Source organism: Oenanthe melanoleuca, chromosome 12, assembly GCF_029582105.1.
Source record: "Oenanthe melanoleuca isolate GR-GAL-2019-014 chromosome 12, OMel1.0, whole genome shotgun sequence".
Taxonomy (NCBI): Eukaryota; Metazoa; Chordata; class Aves; order Passeriformes; family Muscicapidae; genus Oenanthe; species Oenanthe melanoleuca.
Window position 1 is genome coordinate 10373646 of NC_079346.1, and position 24933 is coordinate 10398578.

At 44.3% G+C, this 24933-nt stretch overlaps 1 protein-coding gene across 1 annotated transcript in view; it reads right to left on the bottom strand.

Moving 5' to 3' along the window:
- Positions 1 to 434: 434 nt before the first annotated feature.
- Positions 435 to 24933, bottom strand: part of CHCHD6 (coiled-coil-helix-coiled-coil-helix domain containing 6) — a 108041-nt gene continuing 83542 nt past the window's right edge. The window contains exon 9 of the mRNA XM_056501730.1: positions 435 to 976. Within this exon, the coding sequence (XP_056357705.1) occupies positions 953 to 976 (24 nt within the window). The 3' untranslated portion in view covers positions 435 to 952. The remainder of the gene's footprint in view (positions 977 to 24933) is intronic.

Sequence of the window (24933 nt, forward strand, 5' to 3'; positions counted from 1 at the left end):
TGCAATTCTGCCACACCTACCTCTAGAAGAATAAGATTCCAGATGCATCCAGCTTCCTCCATTCCTCACACAGCAAGGAGAGGGCTCAACATAGAGCACAAGAGTGAAAGGGGTGGTGGTTTATGGCAGACACAGCAGGAACTGCACACAAGAGCTTGTGAAAAGAAAGATAAACTGGGGTCTGCAGCCAGCAGGCAAAGGTTTTTCCAGTATGATTCCCCACCACCAGTTCCCTTCAGCCAGGACTTTGCAACCAAGTACTTTCAAATAAGCCAGTCATCCTGGGACCAAAATGAACAAGTTTTGTGATTTATAAACTGTGACCTGAAATACTGCTTTCCTGACACTCATTTGGAGTTTTTGTTGGCATCGGCAATAGACAGAAAACAGCAGTTTACAAACTCATGGGACTGAAAGTATCTCACAGCACACAGTCACCATTAAACACTTTATTGTTTAGGAGGGAACCTTGGAAGGGAAGGAATGTGCCTGCTGGTGTAACCAAAAGCAGCATGCTAGGAACAGTTAATCCTAACAAGCTACTCAGGGTTACTTCCAAATACTTCTTTCTCCAGAGCAAGCAAACAGAAGCAACAGCTCTTGAAACTCATAGGCAGGTTGGTGAAACCAAAGCTATAACTGGGTGAACCAGGCTTATGTTGGGGCAAAACCCCAAACTACAAGATGTGCTGGAAGCACCTGGGGTCAACACAATTCTTTACATTGCAAAACAATGAAAAGAAACTATAGCATCCCCTGCTCCTGGGACCCTTCTCCCAACTCCAGGAACATTCACCGAGACTGATACATGCAGGCAGTTAGAAGAGGAATCATGTTGTATTGTCTTGGTCATGGAGGGCAGAAGGCACTGGTTTTGGTCAGTGTCCAGAAGGATGCTGGGGATTCCAAGGGCGTCTGTGGTCCCTGTCCTCTGCTCCTTGGCGGGTGATGTTTATCCAGAATTAACTAACAGCCCCTGGAGAAAAAAGGAGACAAAAGAAAAAGGCAGCACGCTGGTTATGCAGCTGTTGACATGGGAATGTTGCTATCAGAAATGAAAGAGTAGCACTGGCAGGGTGAAAAATCCCACAGAAAAATCATCAGGTTTCACCTACATCAAAACACAAGATACACAAGGGGACAAGACTGTGGAAGTAAGAAAGCAGCTCATGATACCAAAGGTAAGGCTGATTGTGTGATCAAGAACGTATGGTCAAGTGCAACAATCAGGATTGTAAATCCATTGGCTGACAGTGGGACAGAACTGCTGTGGCTCCAGGTAAGCCTTGAAGCAGTGGGGTCACAAGAGTAAGTGCAGCCCCACACTAAGTCCTGCTTCAGCAGGACACAGGAGCACTTTGATTAGCTGCCACCAAACACACACACACATACACACACACACACACTCCTGTCACTCTCTCATCCTGGAACAGGATCAATATAAGAGCACCAGAGAAGTGAGAAGAAGAAAGATGGGGACCTAGAGACCACCCTAACTCCTGACATTTGACATCCCATATCCTATTAAGATCCAAGCCCTCCTAAAATTCAAAGCAAAATCACATCTGCTTTGTCCCCACAGAAATCTACTAAGTGACAGGTCCTCAGACCCTGCAGGTATCTGCATATGAGCTGTGAACTCTTGAGGGTTATTATAAGACAGAAGCCTTCTGATGTGTTTAGGATGGAGGTTGCAAAGTCTGCTGTGGTCTCTTCCTATTTTTATCTTATCACATCTATAAAGTCAAAGAAATCAAACCAACAATGCCATCAGCAGTGGATGAGAACACACACAACGCCAGCTGCAACACCTCTCCCTCTGAGGATCTCAGAAATCAGTGTTGGATCCCACTTCACAATGTGGGCAATCAGCCCTCCTGCAGCAGCAATGGCATCATTGTGGTCAGTGCTACAGGAACGGCAGAATCACAGAGGGTAAGCCCATCAACAGGCTACTTTTCCTCATTCTTTGGATACCTGCAGGTCCCTTTTGCAGAGCAGACATACTGACTCAAGAGCTAAAGCCAGCTAGAGAAAGACAACTGAACACTGCATACAGTCTCATTGTCCATTTTTATTAGGGCTGTATTTGAGCTCAGTTCTACTCTCCAGACATTTGCCTTTCTGGGGAGAGGAGTTGTGCTTGCTTCAGTGTGAATCAGAATGGAAAACATCACAAAATAACGATGCTAGCACACTTTTTGTCACTGTTTGTCAGAAGGTGAAGATGTCACAGCACAGCAGGCTGATATTGGCTGATACATGGCCAATGCAGACCGAATATGCTGGCCCTGAATCTCCAAGGACAGCCCCATCTCTAACAACAGTGCAATGGAAAAGCTTCAAAAGACTCAAGAATAAAGAGAAAATTGTTCACCAAATTATTTAGACAAAGGTTATGCAGAAATCTGGCAAATGAACCATCAATAATACTCCACTGACTCTAATTTCCCAGGTAATTTTTCTCATCGTTAGTGACTTAAAAGTTATGCACAGAGCAATATATTTTAAAAACTCCAACAGCACTCACTGAAATTGCAATGAATGAAGCAGTAACAACTGAGGATCAATTTTGCAATGCAGTAATTTGCTGTATTCACATTGTAACACTTCAGTAAAGTGTCCAGCAATGCTACATTTTGTGGAAAAAAAAAAAAAAAACAAAAAAAAAAACAAAACACAACAAAATCACTTCTGTGGCTACTCTGCGGTTAACCCTTCTGAAGACAGTAAAACCACTGTTTTTGAAACACTTTTGAAGAGTATCACAGTTACACAATTTCATGTTCAAAATGATAACTACACATTTCAGCCTCATCTCTTCACTACCACCGCTGTCAATCTAGTTGCAGGTGTCCCTACCTGCGGCGGGGGGGCTGGAACTAGATGATCTTTAAGGTCCCTTTCAGATTAAACATTATATGATTCTATGACATTTTCACTTATTTCAGGAGAAAATGAAAACAGACAGCTCTTAACCTCAACGAATTATTCCCAGCCTAACCTACCCACATACCACATGCACTGAGCTGGAGGCTCACAAACATTCCTTGTGCAAAAACATCAGGTTCCATCTCACTCTGGATGAATGAAACTCCTCAAAATCTTTTGCACAGTGAGCCAGGGATCCAGAATTGATGGGCTGAGGGACATCCTATCTCTGAGACTAAACCCACTCTATGTCCACTTTTAAATTCCACCTAGTATTGCAACCATGACAGCGCAGACTTGGCCCCCCTTCATTTTCTTCTAACCTGGAATCCTCTCCACAAGATGCTACCAGGTTGGTTCACCACTTACTTTGAGCAGAAGGAGCCAGTAAAGCCCATGCCCTTATCATTGCATATGCACCAGACAAGGTGAATATGCAACAAGTCCAGGCAGATGGCAATTGCTGTTCTCACATGACAGGATACTCCCAGTTAATGGATTGAAGGCTCAGACTGAAAAGTTTTGGTGCCTCCTCATAAAATGACTGCCCCACAGTTGGCATTAGCTGGTCTCTGCTGCAGTATTAGCAGAACAAGAACTCAGAAGACGAGCAGCCTTGAAGAGTGCATCACATCCACAGTCTGATGGGAGGGAACAGTGCCCTTCTTACATAGGGAGGGCATGTTATTTTTAATGCCATTGCCAATGCAATCCAAGTAGAGACCAGGTTCCAGTCTTGATGAGCTCCAGCCCAGTGCCTCTACATAAGAAAATAATGTCCACACAAAGGCAAATTCCTCATCAGCACAAACAGGAATGGCAGTCTGTTCAGTCCTGACAGCAAGCCCAGCTGGAGGGCCTACAGCCCTTGTTTTCTTCCATGCCTCTCACAGCAAATGGGACCTTCGAGCCACTAACTCATGTTCTTCCACCACTGTGGCATCCTGCTCAGGAGTTAACTGCAATGAAAATGGGCTCAGCTGACACAGCCTGCCACTTTGCAGCCCCTGTGGGAAAGCCAGTAGCTTTCCAGTTCTGGTTGCAGTTGAGTGAGGAGAAAGGGCTGAGCTCTGCAAGTAGATCTGCTCCACAAATCTCACCCCTGCTGAGAAAGGAGTCCAGTCAATGCCCAAGACAGTCCTTGTCCTCTAACAGAGCTGAGGCCTTGGTACCCAGCACCAGGGTAAGCAAGTTTCAGCAAGGCTTTCTAATGCACCTATTCCTCTGTCCTGTTCCTTCTTCCTCAGTCTGCATGCCGGGGCAGAAGCTTGGGGCTGCCTGGTGAATTTGCAGCATCCTCTCCACCTCCCCCTCGCTGGCCAGCTCTGTGCCTCAGCTCTTGGCCTTGCTGGAGGCTCTCAGCCAGCAGGGGAATCTCCCTCCTTGAACAGCCAGACCCTGAAGAACTTCCTCCCTCCGTGTTTGCCAGAGCCACTGTTTGCCAAGCCTCAGCTGTGTTAAGACATATTTATTTAACCAGCTGTTAGTCTCACAGGGTAAACCCTGCAAGTTTCCTCCACCACGTGCCTTGCCTTTGTTTTAACATCCCTCTAAGCAGTCGCACCACAGCGCTCACACATATGGGCACTGTGCAGCTATGAAGAAATCAGAAAGCAGATCCCCATGATAAATGACTTGGTGCATTTGGAGTGTCAGTGACAAAGTAGAAATTAATCTCCATAGTTCCTAGTTCCCTGCCGTGTGCAGGCAGCTCTATGTTGGCACACATCAGACCTCAGCAACGTGACCGCACAACTTCTTCACCTCAGTTAGTGCGGAAAGAGGCACAAACAAAATACAAAAATCCTGACCTGCCCTAAGATGGGTGTTCAAGGCCTTTGCACTGGATGAGGCATTTGTTGCAGGGCTATTAGCACCCCAAAGTGCTGCAAGGGACATTTGAGTCACTTTGGCTTGATGTATGCTGTAGGTATTTTTTGGTTATGTGCAATTTGTTCTGTTACACTCAGAGTATTGGCTATTTTGTGGAGCAGCTGTGCTGACTAATGGATCACAGCACTTCTGTGCCATATAGTTATTGCACAGAAAAGCCTCTCTGTCTCTCTCATCCTTCAGGAGCCCAACAGTTGCTGTCCTTGGGACTGGAATAAGGAGGGCCAGGACCATGCCTGGCAGCAACAAAAAACATTAATTCAAAAAGCTATGAAGAGAGTTTTGTTTTCCCTCTTCTCTGTACTGGTGTTAATAGTTTTGCAAAGAAGGGAAGTTCACCCAATGACTTCTTGGCTACTTCCCCAGATGGTGTCTTCAAAGTTGGCTTGACAGCAGAAAGGACGCTTTTCAAAAAACTCACCAGATGCATTGTCAGAACACCCCGGAAAGTGCTTTCACATGGAAGTCTCCTGGTCTACATACCCCACCAACAGAGTGCCAGGAACAGAAACAGTCTTTATGGTTTCCTCCTCCCTCTCCTTCAGCTCACAAGAGCCAACACACTGCTTGCTTTGCTCTGCCTTGACACCTCCCCATTGCTCTGCATCACCCGAATACAAAGTTATTTACCAGCACAACTAATCTCCAGCTGTTTTGAGACTCACCTGTTTGTTCATGCATTATAACATTGATTTCCTCCAGACAATTGTTCTGATCATTGTTCTAACTCGCAGAGAGCTCCCGTCATTAGCCTTGCTTAACAGGAAATATTTTGCCACTGACTGAGCAGCTCTGCAGTCAGCAGACTGCACAAAAAATCATCCCAGCTGGGGGGCTGCATCTCCCTGCTGAGCTGGTAACCCCAGCCATCACAGTAGGGAACAAGCTCAGTGCTTTTGATTTTGGACATGTGCTAGAAAAAGCGGGGCCAGGAGGAACAAATACAGCTCTGCAAAGGGCTGCTGCTGAAAGGATGACTGTTAATTAATCCACATACAAACCGAGGGCAGTTTTTGCTCAATCGATGTTAATTGCATTTAATCTCATCCTTGCCATTAAGAAAAGCCACCAGGCCAGGCTGATGTCGCTAGCGCCTGACATGTAGATTCCACCCACGTTTGGGAGGCAAGGCAGGAGGAGAAAAGTAATGGAAAGAAAGGAATAACCCTTCTACAACCCCTTCTGCATCACTGCACAATTTCATCGGGTCTGTTCCATTATTTAAACAATTTTTGTTTTCCAATAACATTACAGAGGAGCTCAAAGGATGAAAATCAGACACAGAGCATTTCACTACTAGTTATTTTTGCTCTCCCAGGTACCAGCTTAGAGCTTTGCTAACCTGCACAGCTTGAGCTATTGTGCTTCTGTAAAGGCCTGAAATACAGAAAATCGCTTATGTGAAGTGGTGTTTGCTTTTTAGTCCTGGGCTGATCCCAACAGACCTGCCAGAGCCCCTCAATATGACCTGCAACTGCTGACTGCCACCTTCCATCAGCTCTGCTGAAATCTTACTCCTCACCTTGCTACTGAGCACAACCCCAGCACACACCAAAGCACGCTGAAGCCTGTCCTTCTCTAACATAACACAAACTAGTATTTGCTATTAAACAACCTCTGACCAAATTTGCCTTGTAAGACAGAACATTTCTGAAGCCTGAACTTCCCAGGCAAACCAACAGTTCGTCCACCAGTAATCTGGCTCTGATTTGGGGACTATGTCTCTATCTGCCCAGCTACCTGCTTGGGAAATGGGAAAAATCCTCTTGCCTCTGCAGGAATCAAGCCTGGGGACAGAGGAGCAGCTCTTGTAGCACAGGAAGCCCAAGGTGGCAGATTTCATGACTACTGGCTTATTGCTTCTGTGAGAGCCTTGTGTTTTTCCAAATCAGTATCAAGAACAATAATAATCAAGCCCAGGCTCTGTCAGTGCCTTTCCCCCGTGGCAGCACACAACGTTTGCCCAAAGCCAATGCTGCAATTTATCATGGATTTTCTTTATCCCTCAACAAGTGTTAATCCCAATGCCTCTCACTGCATGAAGTGGACATATCACAAGTGCCATGAAGAACTGGCTGAGTTTTAAGTGCTCTGAAATGGCTCCACTAGATTTGGTCAAGATTGCTTTAAAATCATTTCCCATTAGGACTGTGACCCTCTCTCTTTACAGCCAGTGTAATGACTGTATCTCAGAGGAAGGTAATTACATCCCACAATCTGTACACATCAGAAACTGCACACTCCAAACACTAGTGTGCCTTTCTGGACTGAGTGGTAGAAGGCAATGCAGAAGGGAAAGGAGATAACACTGGACATCCCTCCATCCTGCAACTAGAGCCACCCCAAGTGTTTTGCAAACTCATGGATTAGCCCCTGGGAGGGATAAAGGGATCCAGAAGGCACAGAGTGTTTCTAAAGCAGAACAGTGACAACTTGTACAAATCCAGCTCTGGTTTTGTGAGGATTAAAATGAACTTCACCCAACTGTGAATATCCGCTTCCAGAGCCAAAAGGAATGGAAAACCACTTACTGATGCAACACTATTTCATTATTTCAAACCCTAAGCCCAGCACTTCCAAAAATTAAGGAGAGGCAACAGTAACATTATTTGCTGGGGGACATTGGTTGCAAGGGTTTAACTGCTGAACTGCCAAACCATGCTCTGGGCACAATGTAATGAAACAATAGACAAATATTGGCAACTTCTCCATGCTGTCTTTCCTGTTCTTGCTACCAGCCTCCAGAATAATCAGTGGGAAAATAAAAGGAAAAAATAACCCAGAAGCCAAGAGATTTTGGATTAAGTTGTATAAATGACCTGTTACCTCCTTACACGAGGAAGAAAGAAATGCAATAAATACCTGCAAAGCCATCTCAGTATCTTGGATTAAATGGATTACAGAAATGGAAAGTACATGATGCAAGATGTTATAAAACAAGATGCCAGGGAAGTGCAGGAATTTGAATCAGCCTGGCAAATGATCCCTGCAGACTATTGAGGAAAATTAATAGAGAGAAGGGGTAGAGACAGGACACAGTAAGAAGACTGACTGATGAACACTGTTGTTAGGAGGTGTAAATTCAGGATGTCAGGCTTCCTCTTAAATCTACTTCAGACCTGGAACAAAAATAGCAAATCCTACAGTGCTAAAAAGCACTGGAAGCAGAAAAGTCAGATATGGCAAGCCTCATTTCAGGATAGGTTTCCCCTGTGCATCCCTCAAGATTGAAGTTTGTGACTTTAATTATTCCTGGAACATTGTGTATATAGGGATTCAAGGCAGGGATTACTAGCGGGATCCTTGTTATAAGTGCCACTTCTCAAACAAATTACACTTCACGGATGTCAGCAACATACACAAGAAAACAAATTAGATAAAGGCAGCAAGACTGCAAGATACAGGTCTAGTGCAAAGAAATTTCACAAGGTCACCCAGAAAAATAAAGGCACTTAGAATCTAAACTCCTAGAACATTTCTAATTCCCCAGTGCATTAAAGCTCCACGTGACCCAGACACAAAACCTTCAATACACCTGTGACTCCACACAATCAGAGACCAATCCTAGCTGAGATGTGCTTTATTTGTGAAGAAATGCCAGCAGGGAGCAGGTGGAGGAAGAGAGAGACAGGAGATAGAAGAAGCAACCCCAGTTGTTCTCCCAAATCCTAGGGATCATCCCATCCCATTCACTGACTGAACAGCCCCACACAGACAGATGGGAGAAGCCAGGGAAAGAGGATGTAATTTCATTTGGAGGCAAACACAGCAGTTCCTTGGCTGCAGGGCTGCCTCACAAGCTGATCCCAGATTTATATACTGCATTTTGCCTTTCCAGAACTCATCCCAGAATGGATTACTAACCTGCACTAGTTCTAATGAACATGTCTTTAACTCCAGAAATTTTCATGAAGATGGAAGCACAAGAAAGTGCAGTCCTTGGGTTGAGTGCAAAGAGCAGCTGAAAACACCTCACCCTCAGGTATGGCACTGTGCCTCTGAGATGGCACCTCAACAGTGGTCATTAAATTCTCATACTGGGGATTTCACCAGGTGCTTGCCAGTGTTACCAAACCCTGCAATTTTCCCCTGCACTCCAGGAGGGTGAGCACTGCCTGGAGCACATAAGCCAGGCCTAGGCTCTACTGTCAGTCACCTCCCAACTTCTTCCAGCAGCTGAAATAAATCCCCATCTCAGTTTCCCTTTCTGTACCTAAGAGTAATGCCACTTACCAACCACACAGAGATATCATAATTATTCACCAAGAGAAGATGCTAAAAATATGCAAAAATTCAGTTCTCAAGGGATCCATTCCTCTGTACAATTTGCATTTAGGCTTCAGAGGAAATCTGGTGCTTTATCTTGTTCTTTTCTGTCGTGCTTTAGCTGGCTCCTGCTCTGGATAAGGAGAATTCCTCTTGGGTCAGGGTATCATGTCCACATTTAAAGTATGGCTCAATCCTGTCTAGTCCAGCTTCATACACCAAGAAGAGAGGCAGGCAGAGACTTCCCCAGATATCCTTTTCCTATGCCTAACTCTATTTTTGTTCAGTGATACAGTGAAATTCCACACAGAAGTAGTATGAGCTTGACTGGCTTTATTTGTTTAACACTTCACATTTTCATTAAGCTGTTGCTACTCGGCAGCCAGTAATTTTATTTGTGTGATAGCTGTATTCATCTCACCCACATGGGTGTAGATGTCGCTCTCCTTTTCTTCTGGCTGAAGAGGCAAAAATCAGCAATGATAGTGTCAAGAGAAAACTGGGAATCCTCAGGTCTGTTTGCAGACAGATGTGAGATATGACTTCTACCTGTTTTTGTGAAAAACCTCCCAAAGACTATGGGCACCTACAGGTAAAATTAAAAAGAGGAAAAAAAATATTTTGGAAGACTACCCTCCCTTATCCAGGTACAAACCAGAAACTGAAATTATTTCAGCAGAATCAGCGTGTTTGACTCAGCACTGAACTCTCCAGCACCAGAAGCTTATTGCTGACTGAGCATTTACAGTATTTGAGTATCAGATTGCAAAGAATTAATTATATGTCTAACTCATTCCAATCTTCAAGTATCTTGAAATATCTGGTCCCAGGAGCTGCAAGATCTGATCAGATCTCAAGGAAGAAAAGTCTGGTTGGCCCGCCCTCACCAAGCCCCAATTAGACAATCTCCTACCAAATTCAGGCAACCAGACAGAGAATTAACAGCCCTTTTTGAAATGCTAATGCCTTAACCGAGACAGTCAAATGACTGAGCCACACCTCTTGGGCAGAGGTTTCAGAAGTCAAGAAACACTAAACATTTCACTGTGCCACTCCCCTTTGGCAAGATCAAGGAGCAGGGAAGCACTGGGGACCTGCAGTCCTTGGAGAGCACTGGGTGTTCCCGCCGGGCATGATGCACCGATCGGGAGGGAGAGGCTGGAAGAGACTGGGAGGCCATGGAGACGCTGGGTTATGAGATTAGATGGAGATGCCCAACCACAGGCACACCCAGGCAGCACCTGTGGGAAAGCTGCAAGCTCAGCTGGCCTGAGCATGGCACTGTCACAGGCAGTCCCCGGGTGCCCACTGGCATCCAGCTCAACCACTGCAATTAAGAGACCAGCAGATAAAATGTCCTACAACCTGAACCATGGAGGGAAAACGGTGAACACTGGGAGATGAATCTTGATTTCTCAGTGTCTCCTTCTATGTAAATTCCAAATCTTTCTTTCAAGATTAAAAACCTTTACCAAGTGAAAAACAAGCCCAGCATTTCTTTAGCTCCATCCTGTCCCTATTCCTCTTCAGAGAACACCCTGGTAAAACACCAGATGCTGGAATAAGCCACAAAAGCCCTCTAAATAATTATCTCCTATTGCCTCCTCTGCAAATTTATAGTCCTGCATCCGTGTCAAGACAGAGACCTGCTTCCATCTGCCTAAAACACATTCTTTACAGAGGACCTGAAGGTGGAATGTTTAACGTTAGCATTTGAAAATGTATTCAGAGACTGGAAAAGAAAGTGACAGTTTTTAAGTGTGCTGTTCAATTGTCTTGTGGACGCTGCTCAAGTGGACGGGGAGCTTTTTATTTTTTTTTATAATATGACAAATGATGCCAGTTCCATCTTGTAATTTTCCTCACTGTGCAGCATGTCTGTTCATGATAGATACCAGTGCTGCTGCTTAGGTGTTCGTTTATCTGCTTGGAAACTATTGTGTATTTGGAACCAACTCATCCTAAAACAGCAGCCCCAGAGGGTGAGAGTGAAAAAAATGAGGGGGGCAGGGGAGGAAGAGACAAGGGAGTTGTGGACTGGGAACACATTCATGCTTCTCCTGTAAAGGCTCTGGAAAAAAACAAGCATCATATTTAGTTTTAGCTACATCCTCTCCTCCCCGCTCCTAGACCATTCTTTTCTACTGTCACTCAACACCTCTTTACACCCTCTCCCCACAAAGACCTTACCACTAACATACATTTAATTTCACACTCGCAACCTGTGAAAACAAAGCAAGCACTCAGCTGCCTTCTGCAAATCTGTGCCAGCATAGAGGAGCCTTCAGGTCACAACCTGAACAGTTTGCAGTTTAAGGGAACATTTAAAATAAAAACAAAACACATAAAGGAAGGAGAGAGAGAGAAAAAAAAAAAAAAAGGAAGAAAGAAAGAGGACAAAAAAAAATCAAAGAGTACTTATACTTTGCGTTTAAAGAGACTTCAAACAGGAACTTGCCAATTTTCTGTAGCCAGGATTATAAGACAATAAACTCAAATACTTTGTCCTTCTGCAGAGCCCTGTGAGTTGAATTTCACTCTCTGCAAAATGGCCAATATAGAAAAAAAGCTCATAAATCCCTTTGACGTAAGTAACTTCACATTACTCTTGGGGAAACAGAGGCAGAGACAGATTCATTAATTCAAGTAAATGAATCCATGAAGCAGTCTGAATTTCCGAATCCCCATAATACCCCACACTAGAAACAGCACCCAGGGCCCAGCAATTTCCATGCTACGTTGCCTGGCACAAGAAAAGCAAGACACTTGAACAGAGAAGAACATTTTCAGAAAGGAAAAGTACAGTTATTAAACCACACCTGCCCGAACCATGTAGCAAACCCCATGTTTTGTTACTTTAAAATACCTCCCATCATTTCACTCATCGCATCATTAATGCCAAAGACCAAGGTCACATCTGTAAGATGTTGCCTCAGAAACCTGCTGAGTAGCAGAGAGCTGCACAACCTGTCTGAACAGGTGGGTACAAATTCCTGTGGCTCAGCACTGTCAGGGTTAGCCTGCTGGTAATACTCAAGGCTAGCAAGGTTAGGGCTGGTTTGATCTGCCATCATTATTCTGCAGCCTGGGCATATCCTGAGAGGATCTTGCTACAGGCTGGTACTCTGTCTCTGTCTTACCAAGTACAGTTTTCCATGTGTGCTCGGGGAAAGTGGGTCTTACAAAGCTGTTTAGGTAGTTACATGTACACAAAGAACTTTATAAGACATTTGTGTTAAAGAATTGTTAAAACCAACACTGAATTAAGCCCTTGATTTTTAAGAGAAGAAGCTGCTCCTTAACTAATTTTTTTTTGGTGGATTAGGGTTTCTTTGTTTTGAAAAGAATAAAATTCCACATGTAAGATGTGGTGTCAGATGAGCTCAAATTGTGTAAGGTAGTTGTCATTATTGTGACTTAGAACTGGAACTTGCATCCAGGAAGCTCAATATTTATTGTCTTCCTAAATTTAAGTTGACAGAAAGAGTGTCTGCTCCCACGGGCAGAAAACTAATTCCACCATCTCTTTTCCACAGTCAGTCTCATTCTCACATGTAAATTCTCCTGAGTGGACCTGCTAACAGCTACCAAAGCACCAGCCTGGATGATGCAGGCCAAAGACCCCCAAGCATAAGGCTCTGAACAATGCAAACCAATCCCACTGATGCCTGCCTGGGAAGGAAACTGTGCTTGCACACACACAAGCCCCCAGCTCAGCCAGCTGGGGAAGGACAGGCTGGTCACTTGATTTGCAGACAGCTTTTCCATTACTTACTGCAGCGTTCGAACAGCCAACCTGCTCCCTGTTCATCTGCTCTGTGGTGGCCATTTCTCCAGAGCTGCCCATCATTTCCTTAGCAAGCAGTAAAAATGTAGGATCACTAGAGACACAGCTCAGCCTTGCTGAGATTTCATTCTCTCAGCGGGTTGTAAATGCCCCTATAATGTTGGCTTTTTTAATCTTGTGTTATTATCACCCGCGGCTGCCATTCAGTCTGCAGAGAATAAAGCGCCCAGGCTTTCAGGACCCACACAATGGCTCTGTGCATTTGCCAGGCTTGGACAAACAATAACTCTGTGTTTCAGCTTTATTGGAAACCTTTCTGTTGTGGGAGCCTGGCTGCATGTGTCCCTCTGCTCAGGCGACACAGAGGTGCGAGTGGGTGCCTCTGAATTCATCAGTGATTTCAGCAGCACGTGCCTTGGCCAGCCTATGGAACCAGTGTGGAAGTGCACAGGCAGCTGCATGTTGCTGTGAGCCCATGAGAGACAGACACAGACCTGCAGAGCCACTGGGTCTCCTCTAGATCAGCCAGGGAGTCCGAAGCTCTAACAGGGCCCCTCTGTGAATAATTACGTTCATCTCCGTGTAAACGCTGCTGCCAGCTCATGGGGAGGTGTGATGATATATGACATAACTGTGAAAATGTCAAAACACCGCTACCCTCAACCACATTCTTACAAGAAATCTTGGCTTCCACTTGAAATTAAAGATCCTGCTGCTTGCAAGATAGGCTTGAAAGCTGGAACAACTGAAAAAGCACAAATTAGAATGCAAAGAAAATTTGAAAAATGCAGGGCTCTTCTAATTCAGGGAGATTGATTGTTTTGGTCAGCTCATTATTGCTTGCAGGGGACACTGCAGATGCATGAACTCTTAGAGAGCTGCAAATATCCCTTCACTCAAGAAAACAAGCCCTGCTGCAGACTTCTCACATGATGAAAACCTAAGAGGAAAGTCAGAAACTCCCACAAAACCACAAGGTTTACTTCTGAAACTGTTTAGAAATACAGTAGGGTTATTTCATTTGTCTTCTGGTTTTAAGCAATTGAGTCACATTCTCACACCACTTCTGTCTAGGCAGGAGGGTTAGTTTATTGTATTTTATTTATTCCTTCCTTTTACTTTTTTCAGTGAAAACACAAAACTAAAATTCTCATGTACTTTTAAAACTTCAGGTACAACTCCACAAAACTAGGGCAACAGAAAACATGCCAAATATTTCAAGGCTTGGCAACAGTGAGCCTGCCTGTCTCTCTGTGGCAGGAGGAATGTCTGTCTGTCTCAGCCAATGTTTCTGAGTAGGAATGTCTCATCCTGATAGCCCGTGTACATATAAAACACCTATGCTGTCAGCTCTCCAGGAAGAGACCTTGACATTTTGCAGAATACCATATCCCAACCCCCATCTCCCTTGAATAGCAGCAGAAGGCAGAAAAAAACTGGTAGATCTGAAAATGTAAGAATCAGGTGCTGCCTTTGGCAAGGATTAAAGTTAAAATGGAAGAGGTAGTGGTGAAATGAGCACAGCAAAGTCACTGGATTTGATGCACCAAGGAAGCAGCTTCCAGGTTTCCCAAACCCATGGCCACAGCTGGTCTGTCCCACTCCCTCTTCTGTGGGCCAAGAGAAGAGAGAATTTGAAGGGGAGGAAACCAAGGCTTTGCTGTCTTAAGCAAAATAGATAAAAGGTGAATGGTTTCAGGAAATACTGTAATATTGTTGTGGTATTATGTGCTCCATGTACCTGGTGAGAGAAACTGCAACCCTCACCCTGAGCTCTCACCTGACAGTAACTGGGCTGGCACAGGCAGGTGAGCTCTGCTCTCTGCGGACGCAGTAACGGGATTGCAATGCTCTCTTCCTGAAAAGAGTAATGAGGTGCCCAGAGAGCCTGCTGAGGTGTCAGAGAAACTGATGCTGATGGACCCTTTGCAGGCCAAAGACAGATTAAGAATAACACAATACCAGCATAACAGCACCTTATCAAGAGCCCTGCGAGCGCTAAGAAGAGAATCTGAGCGAAGGCTGTGACACCTGTCTGCAGCACAGCCCTGCTATTACTGCCTTCCAACTCCTGCACAATCCAAGTGTCCAAATGGCTTTGAAGCAAGAAGCAGCAAGACAGGAAGGTGAATCTGAACTCTGATCAGCTGTCTGAAGAGACAGTACGAATACCTTACATTTCAGTAACACTTTTCATCCATAACGAATCCGAGACATCCATTCAACCTCCACACTCCAAACCACAGAAGTAATATCTGCCCAGGTAGAGATGGGCAAATAAACACGAGTTAAATGACTGTTCAAGGTCGTCCAAGGACTACGAGAGAGACACGTCTAGCAAGTAGATTACTCTTCCCTTTTGAAAGGCACACAGACACACACGCACAGAGGATTGAAACTGCTTAGCCAGGTGTGGAGCCTGCTGTGATCAACACAGCTTCACTGAGCAGCAACTCTTCTCAATGCTGCTTCACCGGTGCTAAAATGTAAAAAAGCAAACCTTTATAACAGAATTCTTTCAAACAGATGCAAATAGGTGTGGGGATTTTGCATCTGGGCTAAGTTGCTACAATCTACATATCTTGTTTGTTTGCTAGTTATTAAATTACCCACAAGCAATCAACAATTCAAGTCTCTCTCTGAGAGGCAGAGATTAACTAGGAATTGCTATGCAGAAATGCTGCTCATCTCTCTCTCTATTGAGATCAGCCTCATGATGAGTTGCGGACATTTGGGAACAAAGGTGAGCTTTTCTGCAAGAAATGAGAGGCACAGAAAGATGGGAAAATGATGCTACAGGGAGAAGAGGATTTATTTGCAAAGCAGGAATCTATCAGGAATGGTTTCACACACACACTGCCAGCCATGGACTGTGACGAAACACACTCGTGTATCTGGAGCTGCACTAATGTCCAAGCACTAATGCAAATGACATTTTCTGTGAAAGACAATGAGGCCAGTATGCAAATACTAATTTAACAATCTAGTTGACAAAGCCTCAGCTGATCTATAAATAGCTGGCTTATTAGCAGGTGATGCTGAAGGCAGCTATCCTGGCTTCATTTCCCACAATTCTCTGTGCCATCTTGTTTTTATTGACCCCGGAGACACAAGGACTCTTAACTGTATGCAGCTCACTCCTCCACCACTACCTGCAGAGTAGCTACAAACACTTGACAACACAATACATATTTATCAATGCCCTTACACGACAAGGATTCTGCAGCACCACGCACACAATGACTCCCAGTGCTCAATTAAAGAGAGCAAATGGTTTAGAAAAATAGAAGAATTGTGCAGCCTTGCTTTTAAACAGGAGGAGCTGGTCACTCAGGTGCCAACAGGCATTTAGGGAATGACTGACACAGAGCCAGAGCCAGGCACAGTCCATCCACATTTACACTGTGCACTGAGAATCTAGGATAGCAACACCTTAAGTAACTCCAGGCCACCAAAGAAGCATTTTACCATCTCAAAATAAGATGTCAAAATCCTGAGCTTTTAATGCAGTTTCACTTCATCAGGAATTATTATTTTATAGTACATAATAAAACTTAAAACTCTACCACCTCCTCAAGCTGCATATGCAGGAAACCCTTCTTTCACACAGACAGCTATTTAACAGCAGGCAGCAATACCACCAGAGTCTAGGGCAATCAGGCAAGAATACTGCATTCTGGTAAAATTGTTGTGGCATTTGGAGCAACACACCAGAACTGCCCTAACTGCAGCACGGTCGGCATCCATGGAAACCACACGGATTATGATGTTTTAGGCTATTCACATGGATTTGTAGATATTCTCCAGAAGTGTTCTAAGGCTTTAGTCTTCCTCTTGCTGCAAAGAACAGTGACAACATACTTGACGAGTTGGGCTTGTAAATAGGGAGATTGAATTAGAGGAACAGAATAGACTTTGTTATCCCTTCCTCCCACTTGCTTCAAATTTCTAAAGAAACCTTCCACACACAAGGAGTTGCTGTGTCTCTCACGGCCATATGATAAGCAGAAATAAAAAATTTAAAAAAAACTCACAATCAACACTTATTTTTCCATAAGGTCCATCATATTCTTACTGCTTGTACAGGGCAGGCTCCAGGGTTTATCCTGACAGGGAACTCACTGTGCCAGGCCCAGCAGCAGCCCCAGCAAGGGCAGAGGCTGCTCGTGACTGGGAGGCTCCCGCTGCAGCCGCAGTGTGCACGGAGCAAAGAGCCCCGTGTGTCCCTGCCCTGCTGCTGCACCCTCACTCCTCAACACTGCCCACTCAAGGAGGTGACAAGATTTCCAGAACACTGATTTGGTCTGCCACAGCTCAGCAGATCCGTTCCAAACAATCACAGTGATCTGTGCCAACAGCAGAAAGGCTCCCTATGGATTGGGTTTGGGTAAAGGACTGCTCCTTCATTTGTCATAACAACAAACCTTTACAATTTTGGTTTTTTTAAAGTTTTATTAAACACAAGGGTTAAACTAACATGATTGCAAACCTGTGGTGGTCCTACAGTTTGTTTGTAAGACCACCAAGGACTGTGAAAAAGAAACTTTTCTAATGAAGTTCACTTACTAAATTGCCGTTCATGAGTGAACATACTTCTCTTTTCTAGTATTTACAGAAATGAGATAGAGGAGCTTGACATAACTGAATAGAAAGTTAAAATAAAGGTGCACTCAAATTCTGTGGAATTTAGCAAGAGAAGCAATACATCACAAATAAAGAGATCAGTAGTTTTCATTAATCAATTAGAAAAAAAACAGCATAATAACAGATTTGCAATGATCTTGAATAGATTATTTCACAAAACTGTCATAAATCTAATGGCAACAGACACAAGCACCAAAGAAGAACTGAAACATTTTACATAGTTCAGTAAATGTACGATGCTGCAACAAGGTGTCAAAACAGCCCTCCCAGGAGAAATCCACACAGTTGCTTTTCCTTTGCCTTTGATGTAAAGCTACATGTAAACCTGCAGTGCCAAACAACTCAAAAGAAGCTTGTTCTGTCCCCCAAATCTCTGCATTTCCTGTAGCTCTGGCAAAGTTCCTGCTTCCTTTGGCTGTTGTCTCCTTTCTGATCAGCATATCCATTGCCCAGATCCTTGATTCCACACCCCAGCTAGTTGTATTCCAGGAGCAGTTAGCAGCCAGCACCCAAAGAAAACTTTAACTAAGTTTGGCTCTGTCTGAAGCAAATTTTGAGCAACTGGAGCACAGATGAAATCCAACTTATCCAGAGTAATTCATTCTTCACACTTGTTTAAGCACGGTCACTCACCGAGGACAGACTGGCAGCCTTCTCTGCGGGCTGTGGATTCCACTGCACTGCCAGGAGCTGAGCTCAGACAAGTCCACATCACACGTCAGTGAAGATGGACTGCACCCTTCAGCTCTGGGATGGAAAAATCAAACTGCTAGATAGGTTCTCTTCCTTGCCGGATACACTGATTTTTAGCAACGGGAAAAGCCAATTAAAGTTGATAAAGACACATTCTCTGCTGATTTTTTCCTTACTGCCCACTGCTCAGTGCTGGTATAATGGATAATGTTCTGCCTGTGGGTGTATTTTCTAAGATCTGTCAGTTCTGACAGCATTTTGGCACCTGGATAACTCAAGATCTATACTGAGGGTCCAGGAATGCACTATTTCTCAGTAGCTGATGGGTACATTTTTCAGCAAGGCTTCCCTAATTAAAGGGCTGGAAAGAGATGGGATCAGATTGATAGGCTTTGCAGTGAGATGTTTTATGCTTAGTTTGATGAATTATAAATCACCTTTTGCAACTTTCAGAACATGTGAGAAGAACATATAAGAGAAACTACAACAGTATGTCCAGAATATCACAATGTAATTACTTGTTTTCAAATTTTACCTCTGTCCCTATGGCAAGGCCAGTAAAGACATACTCAAGACAAGCAGTGCTCATTGAAAATAAATATCAATATAAATAAGAAAAGTGCAGCTATGGAATGAGGCACTGCTGGTCTGCAGGTACTCCCACATGGAAATGTTTTGCCCCAGGTGGAGCAGAAGATGAATCCCTCCTCCTTTGAGCATCACCCTGGGCTGGGAACACTGCCCTGGAACTAAATGCTCAGCTCAATCAGCCACATCCTCTGCCAGACCAGCAGGAAGCTTTGCCTTGTCCTCAGCTGTCAGAGATGTGTGCAAGGGCTAGAGAAACCACTGTCAAATTAAATACTTTGACTTTACTCACTGTAAAACTGCATGAACACAATGTATTCTGTGCTGGCTTCATTGTCTCTGTCAGAGCCCCTTCCCTATATACAGCGAAATGCAACTCCAGAGAGGCCACTGGCAAGACCTTTCAGAATAACCAGTTTGTTCTGATTTTAATGGGATTTTTATGTACTGAAGTTCTTTTTTTTGCAGTGTGTGTGTGTGTGTATGTGGAGAACAACAACAAAAAAGCCCAGGCCCCAAAACAGGATGTGAGAGCCTGGTATCCCAGCGTGGAATTTTATAAGTGCCTTGCTGTCAGAACTGTGCACTGTTCAGAACAGTGCAGACTTGAAAGCTATAGAGAAGAAAGTCACAGAGTAATCATTTGGAATAGGGAGAAAACTGTTGGTAATTTAAACCATGAAACCACAGAAATACAATGCAAAGCTATCAGGATGTGAAAAGCACTTCCAGGCACTGAGAGGTTAAAACAATTATTTGAACAGCTGGGAAAATTAAAATGGTAAAATAATAGCTACCCTTCAAAATTCTACAGATGCAAAGAGACTCTTCAATGAATAACTGATAAAGGGGAAAACACATTTTAAAAGAGAAACTGTTTCACGCATGAAGGTCATACAAGTAACAGCTCCTCTTAAGAACCCGGATTTCCAGACTTGGCAAGAGATGAAGAGCTGGGGTTAACACAACAGCCTTTTACCTTGAGGGACCTAGGGTAAAATCCTGAATACTTTAAGTTACACATGAAAGTGACTTTGGGCATATTCTTTCTACTGTTTTTCTGGAAACTGTTCCCCACTGTAGCAAAAGCAAGGTCATACAAGCATGCTGGAATTGTTGTAGCAGTTTGTTTCCTTTCCCAAGGAATTCTTCCAGCCCCAATGACTTCAGTAAATGGTGCAATCAGAGCAGCCAGTTCTGGTAGTTTCACTGCTGTTATCTAGGGCTCCCCCATATACATAACCTTGCTCTGGCAAGAACACTGTGATATGTGATTTTTCAGGGAAAAAAGACAGTCTGTAACAAGTGGCTTTGCTATTCAAGAAAGGTCTAACTGGAAGAATAATGCCAGCTGGGATTGCAGTGTGTAAGCCACGGAGTACACAATGCTCTCATCAGGACTGGGTACACAGAGAGACATCCAGGGGAGCCACAGCTCCAGCAGAGCCATCCCCAGGGCAGGGAGGAGCTGAAAGAACAGCCAGGGAAGATTTATCTGCCACTTGGCTCCAGCTATCCCTGTAGGCAATGGATCCTCTCTCTCTCTACTAGCTATTTTAAAACAAGAAACCAAAAAATTTTCAGCAAGTAGAGAAAAATTGACAACTGAATATGCAGCACTGTAGAGAAGAAATCAGCTGTACAGTGCCAGCTCTTGTACCATTCCTCACCCATGCAAACACACAACTTCTTCCACATAAACACTGTGCAAACTGTTAAAAGGACAGCAACTGAACACACCTCAGAGTCCAAAAACGTGGATCCTTTGGCAAAAAAAGGTAGAATCAGAACAGAAGGCCAAATCCATCCACCCCAGAAGTCATCTCTTCCATCATTCACACATATCATTTCACCAGTCTGCTACTGGAAAGTCTTAACTCTTACTTTTTTTCTTTCTAAAGAAAGAAATTAGCATAAACACTGAGATCCTCCTGTAAGACTTTTTCTCCCATCAAAAGAATTTGTTTCTCCAGGCTCCAGGATGATTTGGGCATTTCTCAGGGACTAAGATACAGCCTCCTCAGCCTTCTCTCTTCATAGCAGAGCCCACTTCACTCTACCCTGAACACTGTCAACATACTTCAGTTGACAATCACCTGGTTTTGAGTCCTAATGCTGTCAGGTATCTCCTCTGATGGGTTAGACTGCTCACTAGGCAAGGATACTAAAAAAAAACATGAAGAGGATGAGCCTGCAGCCTCCCCCACACAACTTGCTGCAATCAACTTGAACCCTTAGCTACTTACACCAGGTTTGACCACTTTCAGGATCAGAAGTGTCCAACATGTTGCAGAAAGGAACGTGCCAAAGCAAAGTAGCCTGTGCCACAGAAAGTAACACAGCTGACAGAAGGTCTTTAATAAAGGTCTTGATCTTCCTAAGGTCCCCAAGGACCCTGTGACACATTCTTACAAGAGTCAGGGCCCTGATATTCTGCCAAGCTACATTCATTTTGTCTAAACTGAAATTACGATTACAGCTTTAATTCAATATGCTCTCCTTCACTTCTGATCCTAATCTGCTGGCAGGAGCTGTTGAACCAGCAAGCACCTGCCTTTTTTTTGCCCTTTAGGTGACTTCGTCACTGTGCTGCCTGAACAGATGCCAGCAGCTAGAGCTGCACAGCAAATTCACCAATTTAGGAAATTCACCAGCTGGGTACAAAACCTGCCTTAGCAGAGCTCCTGCTCCTACTGGGAAACCTGCACATCCATCTCTGGTACCTTGCCATGGCACTGGTTGTGGTAAGAACACAGAACTGGAATATATCAGCTTGTCTCCTCACTCTACCAGCATGATGACCAGTCATCAGTCTTTCACTTGCCCAAGGTTAGAAAGCACCCTGCAAAGCTGGTGTATAGCTGGGTAATGTACCCTGGGGTCCTTCAGGGTTCAAAAGAGGGCAGAAACCTGACAGAATGAAAAGAACTTCAAGCAGAAAAAGGTGTGAGGCTTTGAAAGCACCCTCCTTCCACGGGGTCTCTGATTCTTACCCATATTTCCTGCAGTCAAAGTCTCCTGTGCCAAGCAGCTTTCATGTTCAATGAGGAGCGCAGGAGGAGCAGGGAGATGCAGAGGATTACACTATGTCCTTATGAGCTTCCAGCACTCAGAACCCAAAGATTTCTTTTGCTCCTCTGATCAGCCATGTTCAGATGCATATTTAAAAATAAGACAGACACTGAACTCTGCCTTGCTCCTTGAGGGAATTGCAGCCTCCTCTTTCCAAACCGCCAGTTCAGCGCTGCAGGGAATAGGCAGCCTGGTGTCAGCTCCAATATAGGTTTGGAAATGAAAGGAATGCAAACGAAGGGGACAGAAGAGAGGAGAGGAGGGAGGAAGATGGTGCAGAGACACTGGAAGGAAGCAGGTGAAAAAATGAAGACAGAGGGGAAAGAAAAGATCTGAGCCCAGACTAGAAATAGGTGAGTAAAGAGATTGAAGGAAGAGGAGGAAGAAGAGGTAGCAAACCCAGGCAATAGCACATCTCTAGCTTGCTTGTTCAGACTACAAGAACAAACCTACACATGGCCAGAACTGCTCATGCTAAATGGTGAGGAGATCAGTGAGCCACACATGAAATATATGTAAAATACCCACAGTCTGAGTTTTAATCACAGAACATCACAGAGGAGTTTGAGAACAATTTACCTTGCTTCCAGCTCAAACATTTGCTATGTGCTCTCCTGACATCATGGGGACCAGCCCCAGTGCTAGTGTGGCACTGCAACAATCAGGGATTCACCACAAAAAAAAAAAAAAAAAAAAAAAAAAATCAACCAAATCAAAAATACAATGGAGGAAATAACTTGGCAGTGCTATACAGCACTTGATTCTGGTGCCAGTGAGACAAAATGGGAATTCCTGAATCTTCCACATCCTGCCCAAGAGGGCTGGCAATTGATAGTATTTTTAAGCTTAAGTGAAGGACTCCAAGCAGCAACCTCAGGGAAACAGGTTTAAAAACTATAAAAAGATATAACTGGGGTTTTTTTATTGGAAAAAAAAAACCCCAAACAGATAATCAAGTGCTTACCTAGATGTAAACTTGCAAATAAGAAATGCCAGCTTGGGAATCAGGAAGGCAAGTCTTTACAGCTCTATAACATGCACTTCCAAAAACTCATTGGAACTTCAGTGGTACTTAAGAAATCCATGCCAAGATCAAGAAATGCTTCCAACTGTTGATTCTGAAGCAATTATCTGGAAGAACACAAGCTTGCCTGAGGTAAAACACACAGTATGGTATGAACTCACCATCCTGCTGTCAGGATGGACCAGGTACCATGGTAGGCACTAATCAAAATTGATGAAGCCAAGGAAAGCACCAACAGAGAGAGCAAAGCAAGAACCAAGGATCACAAGGGAGTACAGGCAGGACCCAGATGTGCAGTTACAGCCTAGAGGCTTGTGGAGCAGTTCAGAGCCACTGAAGAAATTCTCCTGCATACCTGGCTGGTGGGCCCAAATATCAGTTGGATCCAAACCTGCTGGGAAGATTAACAGCTACAGATTAACACATAATCCTTATAACCTTTTATCCACATGACCATGTGCACCAGACATCTGTGCTTTAGAAGACTCTTCTCAAGGGAAGATGCCTACTTCAGCCTTCAAGCAGCACAACATTCCTGCTTTATATTGTCCCTTAAGAAAAGCTTTTCATAGCAGCAATGAAAGCTTTTCGCACTAAACAGCTGGAACCAAAGTCAAAGCACAACCTGGCAGTTTTCTTGGCTGAACAGGGATGCCATTGAAGCTGAGCTTCACAGGACAAATGTCTGTATTGACAAAGGTTTGAGACAGTGGTTCAAGAGTTGAAGGGAGTCAGAATTGCAATTTGCAGGATTTTCAAGAGGAATATTTTGAACCTTATCCTTCTTCTACAGCTGGCATCCAGAAATTATCTCCCTCACTTCTTTCCTTTAAATACTTTTTCCCATAACACTTATCAAAGCCACCACCCTCTCAGCAGGAATAGTCAGGACTTGTCAGGTCTCCCCAGATGCTGAGATTAGCTAGCTCTCTTCCCCATGTGGGAACTCTCAGATCCCACAGCTTAGTGAGGCAAGGATTTGGACCTGGAATTCCAGTTTTCATGAGGGATTTTCTGTTATTATAGATCTAGTTCCAGACACAGCCACTGTGAACCATGTGACAGGATATGAATCCTCCTCTGTGTGATCTCCCTCTTCATTTCTTCACACCCCCCTTTTCTCTACAGTATTGCAGCACTTCATTGATTCAACACAATCGACAAGAGAGCACGAAGGCAGAGGCAGCTCTCAGACTGGAACAGCTGGTTTTCTTGATGGCATCATGTCCCAAAGAGAGGTAAGGAATCACAAGAAAAGAGACTGCTTATTCTCAACAGCAAACAACTCCAGACCGGAGAAGAAAGCACAACCCTGCTGACTGAGAAAAAGGCAGCAGTGGGATTTTGAATATATTTCACACTCCTTGATGGATCATGCTTGAAGATTTTGTGGGGAAGCAGAGCTCAGAGGAAACCACGCTTCAAAGCCCATCACTGTACTCAAGGGGCCTATGAAAACTTTATAAATAAGAACCCCTGCTATCCTGTCCAAAGCCCACCTGCAGTCCTGCTGGCACAACCAATTCCTCAATGGCCACGCTCCACAACTGCTACACCTCACTTCCATCAGGCTTTGGAATAAGCTCCTGCCAGCCATGCCAAAGTGGGCTTTATAATAGATGGACAAGGATGACCAGTGGGGACTGAAAAAAAGCCAGTCAAAAGTCATTGACCTTGTGACCAACCTCTGAGCAAGCTGTGACAGCACAGCCACGCCACAAACAACAACCCCACGGAGCACCCATCAGTGAGCTGGCACACCTTAGGCTGTGTCATTCACACACACTTGTCTGTCACATGAGTCCCTGGACACAGGACCACAACACTGCAAAGTTTCCTCTTCCCTCATCTCAGCTGCCGTCCTGTCTCAACATACAGCAGCAAAAACAAGCTACAGAGGATCTGACTGCTCAGCAGCAGCAGAAAGTGCTGAGGCCAGCAAGGATCAGTGGCTCTGATCCCCAGAGCTCAAATTTTCCAAGCATGAAACATTTCCCTGAACAACATAAAAAGAGGTGCAGGAAGTAAGACCACA